The following is a 13109-nucleotide window of genomic DNA, read 5'->3' on the forward strand; positions in this document are numbered from 1 at the left end:
ACTATACACGAGGACCTCCCTCTACTCTCACCACTCACACTGTTCTTCTCTATTTGAGCATGAACAGTGCTTTGAGTGTAGGGATAAACATACCAGTTCAAAGCTCCATACAGTTAAACAGAACAACAATAACACCTCGCACAACCACATCCAATCATCTCACTTTGAGATGTCCAATTCATAGTCAAATACATCATTAGAGTTCACAACCATGTTCTTTCCAACCACCCAAGTCTCATACATAATCGTACATGACAATCTGTTAAGCAAACAACATTAATCAATCCAATACACATTACCAGACAATAACAGTCCCAAGAGAACCACTAAACAACACAAAACCGTGTAACTCATACTTAGACAAAGAAAATGGCTTTGAAACCATTACCAATAGTTCCAGACAGGTTCAAAACCCCCAAAACGACCTAAGGAATGTCCAAAACGGACATCCGAAACCCCAAAAACTATAAAAAACAAAGACAACAACATGCTGGTACGCCCAGGGGTGCTCGAGGGGCGCTGGGTGCGAACCGTCTCACATCTAGGGGCGCTCGGGGCGAACCAGAGGGCGCCCAGCCCCATACCAGTTGATAACAACCATGAAATTTGACTTTTGATGCACTTGGAATTTGTTTTAATGACTAAAGGGGTTCTTTACACATTTGTATTGATGGAAAATCACGTTTATAAGTTAAAATAAACATCCATTTGATCACTAGATCCAAGACTAAGTGTATCAAACCACTTTTGACACTTTAAAAAATCCAAATTCACTTCTACAAATGGCTCAATTTCATTTCTATCCTTTAAAACCCTCAATTCTTCCAACTATCAATAATAACACAGTTTTATATCAACAACAGACCAGCTCATAATTTAACATACATACATATCATACAACGAATTTTTAACAAGATACTAGCTCCCCTTACCTTGAAACTTCTTTACTCAGCTCAAAGACCCACAGCTACAGTACCCAGCTATAGAATGCGAAACCGATCGGTTCAAGTCGAAGCTCCCGACTCCGAGAACGCAGAAGTTTTAGAGAGAGATGTGACTTTGAAGAATATCTTTTCTTTCTTATTTAATATATACCTCTATATTTATATATATATATATATATATATATATATATATATATATATATATATATATATATATATATATATATATAACTAGAGGTCCTTACAAAAAGTATTAAAAGAGATGGAAATGAAAAAAATGTATATATAGAAACCCTTAAACTATTATAAATATTTTTTAAAAATAATATGGCCCGCATGTTATATATTAATTAAAGAAACCGTCATACATTAATTTAAGAAACTTTCAAAAGGAATAAATTTTAACTCATTTGATCAATAGAGACGTATATTTTGGATAGAAGTTCCAAATTTACATTTAAAATTTTCGAAGAAGACTTTATTGTATAACTTTTTCAAAATTCTAATTAAGGTAAATGTCAACTTTAATTTATAAGATTATAAATATTTTTTGAGTGAAAATAATATTCAAGTGATATTTAATTAGTGGTTACTAAAGAGTGATACATTATTAAGATACAACTAAAGGCATTTATTTACTTATCTCATCTAGAAGTCCTATTTTCAATTTTACTATAAAAATTTTCACTGGTGAATATTTTATTCATGTTCATTAACACAAATAAAATAAAATAAAAAATGCCTCCAATTTTTTCTAATCTATATCAACACAAATTTAAGTTTATAAAATAAGATGAAAAACATAATATAACTATAAAATGACAACGGGTCGGGTTGGACACGGATAGTGACTACTCGCAACCCGATCCGCAAATAAAAATCTACATCCACTACCCTGAAGTACACGTTAAAAAAATATCCGCACGTATTTTAAAATCTGCGGATATCAACGAATACCTGCAAAAAATAAAAGAAAATATTTTATATATTTTTAAAATAAAATTTAAATAAAATTATAAAAAAATTTATAATATAATATAAATTAAATTAAATATAAATTAAAATTTAATTTTAATTAAATTTAACCTAATTAAATATAACTTTTTTTATTTTTAATTAAATATAATATATATAAATTATTTTTTTTTTATTTTTTGTAGATAACAGATACCGTGGGTTGAAAAGTATACTACCCATATCCAACCCGTTTAGAAGCGGGTATTATAATATTCGCTATCTATTATCTACGGATAGTAACTATCTACGAATAATAAATTTCTGTCGCTGATTTTATTCGCAGATATCCGTTCACACAAATTTTTTTGTCAAAGTATATTAATGAATAATAAGAAATATTTTTTTTAAGTGATAGAAAAGAAGTTTCAAATGAAAATAAAAAAAATTCAACTTCTTTTTTCATTCAAAAGAAATATGTTAATAAATGTTTAATTAGAGACATCCTTCGGAATTTCAATATTTTATTTTATCGATGTTCCTAATGAGTTATCCAAATTTAAATAATTTATCAACTATTATTAAATTAGGTCAATCTTTAATTCATCTTCTTTAATTCATCTTATTTAATTGATCGCTTCTTTATTTTGTAGTTACAACGGAAAAAAAATCCACTTAGTCTTTTTCTTTTTTTTTCGTCATAATATATTTCTTTTATTTATTTATTTTCTAATGTCTCCTTTTTCATTTGTTATCTCCTTATATGCCCCGAATATAATCAAAATTATTCGAAACTTTCTAGTCAAACAAATAGTGTTTATACAAATTAGGATTTGTGAAATCCATCTAAGTTCTAATGTGACTTATCATACCACGTAAGGTTGCAAAAATAAAACGTCCGAGTCATGACTAGATTTTTTTTCTTATTCAATAACATACCTCCAAAAACTTCCAACATATATACACGTGACCAACCTATGAATATTCTAATATTAAAAAGATACTCGCTTCCATTGAGTTTATATATATAAACACTTGTCGCATGTTTTTTCCAACTATAGCGTAAAATATTTATGACACTAAAAGTTGCCAAATATATTGTACTTTAAGATAATCTCAAGCGAATGTGATTGCATGAATTACTTATAGTTAAGTAGGGTTATTTAACAAAATTTTCTATTAAACTAAATGATTTAACAATGTATTTACATTGTGGTTTGTATATTAACTAAAGAAAACTACTCATGACATTTAAATTGGTTTACGATAAGTATTTTGTTTAACATTGTTAGTGTTAAAAATACTTTGAATTGACTTTTAATCTATGCAGCATTACGACAAAATTTAGAAAGTTATGATAAGAAACATTTGTAAGCAATAATCATTGTTTATTTGAGAAAGAGTAATGATAAAAGTGACGTACTATAAAACTAAAATGGTCATACATGTATTTTTTTTTTAAAAGAGAAGAGAGTAAAAAATTAGAAAAAATAGTGTGAAATGAATGTAAGAAATTTATACAAAAGTATTATTTTTCATTTGATAAATAAAAAAAAATTTAATCGTTGTAAAGAGATAGTAGGTACAAAGTTTAACGAATCAAAACACTACCATTTTTTTCCTGTCTCTTGCTTTTGTCGAAGGACTGTCCACGATCCTATACACTTCCGAAGGTAAAAAGCTAACATCTCTAAAAAAATAATTACAATAAATAGGTTGTCGGGAAAAATTATATTATCTTAAATAAAAGTGTAAGATAAAAAAAAATTACGTATACAAATTAAATATTATTCACTATGTGTTTTTAAGGTTGTTTTTTTAATTAGAATTAAATTTTATGTCAACAATTAATAGTCGCTTTCACTATATATATCCTTATCATAAAAATTATTAAACTAAAACTTTAATTGAATCAGAAAACAACGTCAAAAGTATACAGAGAGTTTTATTGAGCTTCGTTTTAATAAGCATGTAAGTTAGTGTGAGTTTTTAAATTGATAGTGAATCTTAAATTAGTGATATTAAAATGATTTTCGAGTTTATGTGTTCGAGTTCAATTAAACGTGAATTGAACTGAAACACTTAACTTATATATTAAAATCAGATTAAAAATATTATAATTATTTATTATTTTTAATTAGTAAGTTGATAATTTAATATTTTTAAATATTAAATAATTTGAATATTAATTAATTTATTTGTTAAAATTATGTAAGTTATTATTTTAATTTTGAATTAGTATCTTCATAATAATTTTGATGAAATTGGAGAATATTTCGATTATAATATTATTAAGAGAATCTATTGAGTCAACCTAATCTGTAGTGGTTGAAATTAGGTTACAAAATTTTAACTTATTAAAAAGGTTAGATTGACATTACTCATTTTTAGCTTATGTGTAGCTCATATCACTGACTTTGACATCCATGTCTGAAATTAATTATTTATATTAAAGTGGCCTTTTTGCACGGTTTAAGTTTCTATATATATCATTGCCACCATATTTTCATCACTGTGTTCCTCTACCGTCTTGAACCAAATGTTTTCTGGTGTATCATTGAGTTATTGAGTATCTGCGTGACCCTCGAGAACGATTCTCCCTGCATGAGTTGAGAAGGTGTGTATGTATTCACTTTATTCATAACTGAAAAATTTGTTTATTGTGTGTATACAACTTTGTCACAAACTAAACATTTCTCTGTGCAGTGTTGCAGTAAGCTATTAATGTTCATAGATATAGCCTCTATAAATCTTTTCTTAGCTTACTTTGGTGTTTGTGATCCTCTTTTAAATTAGCTCCGGTTGTTTGTTACTAATAGACATAAAGTCATCGTTTAGTATTCTAGCCAAAGGTCTCGAGAATTTAAGTTGAAGCATTCATATTTGATTACTTATAAGCTCTCAAGAAATTAACTCCCCTCTTACTATTTTGGTAATGCGTGTTGTAGGTTAAGACATTTGAGGTCATGAAACTTAACCTTCAAGTTACTTAGTATACTATTGTTTATAGAATTGGCCTAATCATTGATCACTTGTTGAGCACTTAGGCTTCTTGCGTTGGGTTGGTTAGCTTATTATTGGTGACCCAGTTTTTTGGTTGAATATTGGACATTCATAAATTTGCTTTGAATGTTACAGTGTTTAAGGGGAAATAACAAAGAAGATGGAAGATTTTTGGAGCATGATTTGTGGTGATTCTGTTGGTTCAAAGACTATGGGAAAGCTTTCGTGTTACGATTTCAAGTTTCTGAAAGATCATTCCTTATGCATCAATCATTTATTGATAATATCCTTTGATGCGTTACTCTTGATCATGTTGTCTTTCGCTATGATCTACAAGTCTTTCTCGAGACCATGTCAGGGTCTAATCCAAGTGGAAAGATATTCAAAATTGCAACTGTGTTCTGCCATAACCAGTGGCTCTCTTGGGTTGTTGAATATGTGTTTAGGCATTTGGGTTTTGGAGGAGAAGTTAAGGAAAAACAATACTACTTTTCCCCTTCACTGGTGGCTGCTAGAACTTTTTCAGGGATTGACATGGTTGTTTGTGGGATTAACTGTAAGTCTCAAGCTGAAACAACTTTCAAGAGTATGGTTATGGTTGTTCTCTATATTGACATTCTTTGTTTACGGTATTGTCTGTCTTTTATCCATGTCTTACTTAATTACCAGTAGAGAACTATCTTTGAAGATCGTTTTAGATGTTCTATCTCTTCTTGGAGCCTTTCTACTACTTTCATGCACATATAATGTATGTAAAATTGAAGACACAAACAGAGAAACTAGAGAATGCCTTTATGCCCCTTTAAGCGACCAGTTCAATGGAGTTGATTCTAATAGGTATGTAACCCCATTTGCAAAAGCTGGATTCTGTAGTAGGATGTTGTTTTGGTGGTTGAATCCACTTATGAAAAAGGGTCAAGAGAAAACCCTTGAGGATGAGGATATCCCAAAGTTGGGAGAGTCAGATCAAGCAGAAAGTTGTTATCTATTGTTTCAAGAACACTTGAATAAACAGATAGAAAAAGATCCATCGTCACCTGTGTCAATTTTGTGGATAATAATTATATGCCATCAAAAAGAGATTTTGATATCAGGATTCTTTGCATTGCTTAAAGTGGTGACTGTGTCTTCTGGTCCTGTACTTCTAAATGCCTTTATACTGGTAGCTGAGGGTAATGAAAGTTTTAAGTATGAAGGCTATGTATTGGTCATAGCACTTTTCATTATAAAGGTCATAGAGTCCCTATCACAAAGGCAGTGGTACTTCCGCAGTAGACTTATTGGGATGAAAGTTAGGTCATTGCTTACTGCAGCCATTTATAAAAAGCTGTTGAGGTTGTCCAATGTTGCGAGATTGACACACTCTGGTGGTGAGATAATGAATTATGTGACTGTGGATGCTTATAGAATTGGAGAATTTCCATTTTGGTTTCACCAAACATGGACTACAAGTGTCCAACTATGTATTGCATTAGTAATACTTTTTCGTGCCATTGGGATGGCAACTATCGCCTCATTGGTGGTGATAGTTCTCACTGTGTTGTGCAATACTCCAATAGCTAAGTTACAACACAAGTTTCAGACCGAACTTATGGTGTCACAAGATGAGAGATTGAAGGCTATTTCTGAAGCTCTTTCGAATATGAAAGTTCTAAAGCTATATGCATGGGAAAATCATTTTAAAAATGCTATAGAGAAGTTAAGAAAAGAGGAACTCAAATTGTTAGCTGCAGTGCAACTACGAAAGGCAGTACAACGTAATTATCTTTTGGTCTTCGCCTGTTTTGGTTTCTGCTGCTTCTTTTGGGGTGTGTTACTTCCTTAAAATTCCATTGCATGCAAATAATGTTTTCACATTTGTAGCAGCTCTACGGATTGTGCAAGAGCCAATTATAGCCATCCCAGATGTTATCGGGGTGGTTATTCAAGCTAAGGTTGCATTCACTCGAATTATTAAGTTCCTCGAGGCACAAGAACTACGAAGGAACAGTTTTATAAAAAAGAGCTTTGTTAACAATATTAATGACTCAATTTTAATCAAACATGCCAATTTTTCGTGGGAAGATAATGTATTAAAGCCAACATTGAGGAACATAAATCTGGAGATTAAACATGGGCAAAAGGTGGCTATTTGTGGAGAAGTTGGCTCTGGCAAATCAACCCTCTTATCGCTGATTCTTGGAGAGGTTCCTATCACAAAAGGAACTGTAAGTTTTTTTTCTCCTTATGTGCTTACAGAATAAACTACTAAATCTTGAAATTCACCATTCTGTAATAACTTGATATTCATACTTTGTAAACAATGATTTATCATTAACACATGAGAAATATATTTTGACACAGATTTTTGAACATTTTGACACAACACTGACGTCATTTTTTTACTGGTTCATTATTTATTTGTTACTGTACTAAGGTATGCTGTGTCAAAATGTTGTCAAAAAATCTTTGTTAACTTATCATTGCCTTTAGCACATACATTCAAATTATTGTAAGAAGGGATTTATTTCCCTTTTGTTCATTGTTAGCCAAAATATTATAGTAGGTGTCTGATTCTCTTTTCTGAACTACAGATAGACATTTATGGGAAGTTTGCTTATGTTTCTCAAACAGCATGGATACAAACAGGTACTGTAAGGGAAAATATTTTGTTTGGATCGGAATTAGATGCTGAAAGATATCAAGAAACACTTCATAGATCTTCACTAGTGAAGGACCTGGAGTTGTTTCCCAATGGTGACCTAACAGAAATAGGTGAGAGAGGAGTTACCTTAAGTGGAGGTCAGAAGCAGCGAATTCAACTTGCACGTGCTTTTTATCAGAATGCTGATATATATCTTTTGGATGATCCATTCAGTGCTGTTGATGCCCATACTGCCACAAATTTGTTGAATGTAATGTCATCTTCCTTTTTTCTCATGCTGCATTTATATTGTAAGGGTCGTTTTTTACTTCAACATGGCTTTGAAATATGGCAGGATTACATCATGGAAGGACTTAAAGAGAAAACGGTATTAGTAGTAACTCATCAAGTTGACTTCCTCCCAGCATTTGATCATGTTTTGGTAATATCATTCATCATAGGAAATTTATATCATATTTCATCTTTGTTGTATGTGTGTAACTGCTGATTATAAATTGTAATGCATTTAAAGTTACTTATTTCATTTTTGTAATAATTTGTCTCCATATCCCTTCTATTTATCTTGTGCCTACCTATTTGGAAGGCATGATAGGCTATAGAATGAAATTTGTTTTGTGTGACTACATTGTTGCCTTTGTATCATAACTACAAATTTTAAAGTTTACTAAGGAAAAAATCTATTCATTTCTTTTAATGTTTTCTTCAAAAGGGTCTTGAATAAAGACAGGAGATTCTACTGGTTTCATTAAGTTTTCCACCTTGATATCTGACCTCTATTTCTGGTTTATTAGTTTGGTGCAACACTCAAGTAAATGTGGCTAACTGAGAAGTAAATTAGTGTTGTTCAAATACTTTTGATGACATTACTCCATCTGGGACTTTCTAATTCAATTTTCTTTTATGTATAGTTAATTTCAAAGGGGGAAATCCTTGAAGTTGCTCCTTATCATCATCTATTTTGCTCAAGCAAAGAATTCCAGAAGCTCGTCAATGCTCACAAGAAGACGGCTGGTTCTAACAAGCTTGTGGATGTTACTTTTTCCAAGAGACATCCAACTTCTGTTAGAGAGATTAGACAAGCTTTCATGAAAAACCAATTCAACATAGCAGAGAGTAAATTAATAAAGCAGGAAGAGAGAGAGATAGGAGACACTGGGTTGAAGCCTTACTTACAGTATCTGAATCAAATGAAGTGCTATATACTCTTCTCTGTGGCTGCTCTTAGTCACCTTACATTTTCAATTTTCCAAATATTGCAAAACTCATGGATGGCTACAAATGTTGATAATCATCATGTCAGCACGTTGCGGTTGATTGTAGTTTACTTCTTGATTGGAGTTATTTCCATATTTTTCATGTTCATTAGAAGTCTAATTCTTGTTACTTTGGGGTTTCTTTCATCAAAGTATCTTTTTCTACAATTAATGAACTCACTGTTTCGTGCACCAATGTCTTTTTATGACTCTACACCATTAGGAAGGATACTTAGTAGGGTAAGTATATTAAACAATCTTTTTCCTTGCTGTGAAATGTGATGGTGATGGAAGTAACATAGTATTTTGACTCTCATTTTCTTTGTTAGGTTTCATCAGATCTTAGCATTGTGGACCTTGATATTCCATTTAGCCTCACCTTTACTGTGGGAGCAACAATAAATGCTTATTCAACTCTGACAGTTTTAGCAGTTGTCACTTGGCCAGTCTTGGTTATCTCAATACCATTAGTTTATATCGCAATTCGCTTACAGGTAACACAGATTATTCTTTGAATTCATTAAAACAGTGAAATAGTGTTCTTTATCAACTATGAGAAATACAACATATTTTAATTTCATATGTTTTGGACCTTCTACCTTTTGTCCTTGGGTTAACTTATTAATTTTTTTTATAGTATTTAAAATATTAGTTGGAAAGTAAACATGGTAAGTTTTGTTTCTTCTTTTAACAGAGATATTACTTTGCCTCTGCTAAAGAAGTAATGCGGATGAATGGCACAACAAAATCCTTTGTAGCTAATCATATTGCTGAAACTGTTGCTGGAGTTGTGACAATAAGGGCTTTTGAGGAGGAATATCGTTATTTTGTAAAGAATCTTGATTTGATTGACATCAATGCTAGTTCTTTCTTCCATAGTTTTGCCTCAAATGAGTGGTTGATCCTACGTTTAGAAACTGTAGCTGCAGTTCTTCTTTCCTTCTCAGCACTTTGCATGGTCTTGTTTCCACCTGGGACTTTTACATCTGGTGAGACTTGGTCATTGTAACATCTGTAATGTAAATGTTTGACTATTTTAATCATCTTTAAATTATTTTCTTTGTCCTGAACAAAAGCATTATCACTTTTGAAACAAGCTTCTTATTTGCACTAACCTTTCTCCCAGGATTTATTGGCATGGCTCTCTCTTATGGCCTTACACTAAGCTCTTCCTTAGTATTTTCAATTCAAAGTCAATGCAGCCTTGCAAATTACATAGTATCTGTAGAGAGGTTAAATCAGTATATGCATATACAAAGTGAGGCTGCAGAAGTAATAGAAACAAAACGCCCTCCTTTTAATTGGCCAGATAAAGGTGAAATAGAAATAAATGACTTGCAGGTAACGGGTACATACTTTAGAATAAGAATGTATAGAAAGAGTAATGTTGAAGTGCACTGAATAATTTACTGGTTTACACACTGAGACAGGTACGATACAGGCCTGATGGACCACTTATACTTCATGGAATCACATGCACATTCAAAGCAGGACACAAGGTTGGAATTGTTGGCAGAACAGGCAGTGGAAAGTCCACTCTTATTGGTTCTTTATTTCGTCTTGTGGAGCCAGCAGGTGGAAAAATTGTTGTGGATGGCATAGACATATCTTCTATTGGCCTTCATGATTTGAGGTCACGTTTTGGTGTTATACCTCAGGATCCTACCCTTTTTAATGGAACTGTTAGATACAATTTGGACCCTCTGTCTCAACACTCTGATAAAGAGATATGGGAGGTAAAACTTTGTTGCATTCTATTTGTCTTTGCTTCTCATAGCAAAAGGTGGACTGACTTTGTTGCTTAACATGAAGGTTCTTGGGAAGTGTCAGTTGCGAGAAGTTGTCCAAGAGAAAGAAGAGGGCTTAAACTCCTCAGGTACACTTACAAGTTTCTTTATCATAACTATGTTGCAGCATTTGAAGTACTTTCCTCCAAGTTAGCAATTAGTAATGAACAACAATGTTAAATTGTTACACAGTTGTTGAAGATGGATCAAACTGGAGCATGGGACAGAGGCAACTGTTTTGTTTGGGGCGTGCTATTTTGAGAAGTAGTAAGATATTGGTACTAGATGAAGCCACAGCATCAATTGATAATGCAACTGATTTGATTCTGCAGAAAACCATTAGGACTGAATTTGCTGATTGTACAGTAATAACAGTAGCACACAGAATACCAACTGTGATGGACTGCACTGTGGTTCTTTCGATCAGTGATGGTACGTTTCATGTTTTGCTCGTTTAGTCTCTTTATGTCATTTGACAAACACTTTTTCATTCTAGTTCATGACTCTTCTTCCATTTCACATAGTGTAAACAGTGAGTTCAGTTGCTTAATACCACTTGATTTAACACAGCAAATATATGTTTGTTTTAAACACGAAAATTGGTTGCATTTACCTATTTACAAGGTAAAGTTAACATTTCAATTTCCATGATAACATATAAAATATGGAATTCCTGATTTTCACACTCGAACTTTTATCTGTGAAAGAGTTAATAGTATGTTTGATCATTTGTTTCTTTCCTTCAAAGAAAAAGAACCTTATGATTCCATTTACAGGAAAATTGGTGGAGTATGATGAACCAAACACCTTGATGAAGAGAGAAGGGTCATTGTTTAGACAACTTGTCCGAGAATATTGGTCTCATTTTCATTCTTCAGAATCCCATTGATGCTATTGTTATATTCTAGAAAAAAAGTAAACGAAGTTTGCTATGAAGATGCAAGGTTTAATGGAACTTTTCTTACTCCATGCATCACAATTGTTCAAATTTAGTTCCAAACTTTTGCTAAAGTTAGCCTATAATCTTGAGAAGTTTTACATTTTCAATTGTATTGTATGCTACTTTGTAGGTATGTGGAATTAGTATTTCTCCACTTCAGCTTTAAATATAACTTGTACTCTTTAAGCAAAAATAATTTCGAATCAATTAAGAAAATTGTCAGAAGCCTTACAAGGGTAATTGATTTTTATTTTTATAGTTAGCCACTGAATTTACAATAATAATCCTATCAATTAAACGATAGCTTGGTGTGTTGAAAGAGGAACTGAAATTAAGAAATAGAGATGTAGGATGAACAAAAGTGGAAATTGGAAAATAATAGAAATTAATTTAATTTATATTAAGGATTTTAAAATATGTAATTAAAATTAAATAAAGAAATATTTTAAGGATCAGCCTAGGTTATGTTTGGGAAGTATTTAAATAAATTAGTGATTTCTGAGAAACTATTTGAACTAGCCTTTTAAAATTGTTAGCTTCTGTCTTATAGTTTCTCACCATTTATGTTTATTCTATTTTTATGATTTAAATATTTATTAAATCGTATTGTTACTCCTTTTAAATAAGGTAAGTTATTTATTTACTTGATTTTTCTACATAGTTTTACATTTTTTTTATATTTATTATTTATTTTCCAAATAAGTTCATAATGTTATTATTATATGAAATTTTTATTAAAAAAAATAGAAAGACTGAAAAATATGGAATTCACGTTTTCCATAATAAAAATTACATTGCGCACGTAACAAAACAAATCTATTATAAAAAAATCATGATTTTCTTTACAAAAATTATTTTATAATTTGAACTCCATCTAATATATATTTGATCTCATATAATAGAAAAAGACATAACATATTAAATTTCTTTGTTCCATTCTCTCACGTTAAAAGAATGTTTTTAAATTTTAAAAAAATTTACTTTAAAAGATTTAGTATTAACTTTTTTAGTATACTTTTACCAAATTTCTTTATAATTTAAACCTGTTTATTAATGAAGTGACATCACCTAAAAAATATACTAGCAAAAGAATTAGATTCTACTCACACACTACAATCAAAATTCATAACAAAAAAAAAAATTAATTCACAACACAATTATTATAATAATCATTGGTTGTTGAACAATAATTTGCACTACATTTTTTTTATCAATTCAATATTATGATTCATAAATCGGTGATGATAGATTTTTTTTTATTTTTTAATAGTTTGATGTTTTACTATTTATTTTAACGGCTAAACTAAATAACATAAGAAAAAAAATACTAAAGGATACTTTATTTTTACTTAATTGTAAACTTATTGAAAATACTTTAAAATACAACATGAGATTAATAGTATAATATATAGTGAAAAACATAAATATTAAAACTAAAAACTGAAATTAAAATAACTACTCTCCAAATAAATAAAAAATCAAGAGTTGACAAATAATTTTAAAAACAAAAACTATAGACACCATACAATGTTTTTTCACCAGAAAATAAAAAAAAAGTATATATAAAAAATATCACAAATATGT

The 13109-nt window shown here is 30.7% G+C and overlaps 1 protein-coding gene and 1 pseudogene across 2 annotated transcripts; both read left to right on the top strand.

The window, feature by feature from the left end:
* Positions 1-5061: 5061 nt before the first annotated feature.
* On the top strand, positions 5062-7839 carry LOC148199483 (ABC transporter C family member 10 pseudogene; annotated as a pseudogene). The gene is made up of 2 exons (XR_015785904.1): positions 5062-7108; positions 7475-7839. The product of XR_015785904.1 is annotated as an ABC transporter C family member 10 pseudogene (transcript).
* A 40-nt stretch (positions 7840-7879) lies between these two features.
* LOC148199484 (ABC transporter C family member 10-like) lies at positions 7880-11775 on the top strand. Its single transcript, XM_088111451.1, has 9 exons — positions 7880-7966; positions 8454-9038; positions 9128-9292; positions 9493-9787; positions 9925-10139; positions 10229-10534; positions 10611-10674; positions 10778-11017; positions 11362-11775. Exons 1-9 carry the CDS (start codon positions 7889-7891, stop codon positions 11472-11474), a joined length of 2061 nt encoding a protein of 686 aa, XP_087967577.1. The 5' UTR covers positions 7880-7888; the 3' UTR covers positions 11475-11775.
* The last annotated feature ends 1334 nt before the right edge of the window (positions 11776-13109 follow it).

The sequence above is a fragment of the Vigna umbellata genome, chromosome 4 (genome assembly GCF_029865625.1).
Source record: "Vigna umbellata cultivar VRB3 chromosome 4, Vumbellata_1.0, whole genome shotgun sequence".
Lineage (NCBI taxonomy): Eukaryota > Viridiplantae > Streptophyta > Magnoliopsida > Fabales > Fabaceae > Vigna > Vigna umbellata.

Coding starts and splice junctions, on each gene's coding strand:
- LOC148199484 (XM_088111451.1), top strand. CDS start 7,889: ATGGAAGGACTTAAAGAGAAAACGGTATTAGTAGTAACTCATCAAGTT. Junction 9,788..9,924: donor ACCTGGGACTTTTACATCTG/GTGAGACTTGGT, acceptor CCTTTCTCCCAG/GATTTATTGGCATGGCTCTC. Junction 10,535..10,610: donor CTGATAAAGAGATATGGGAG/GTAAAACTTTGT, acceptor CTTAACATGAAG/GTTCTTGGGAAGTGTCAGTT.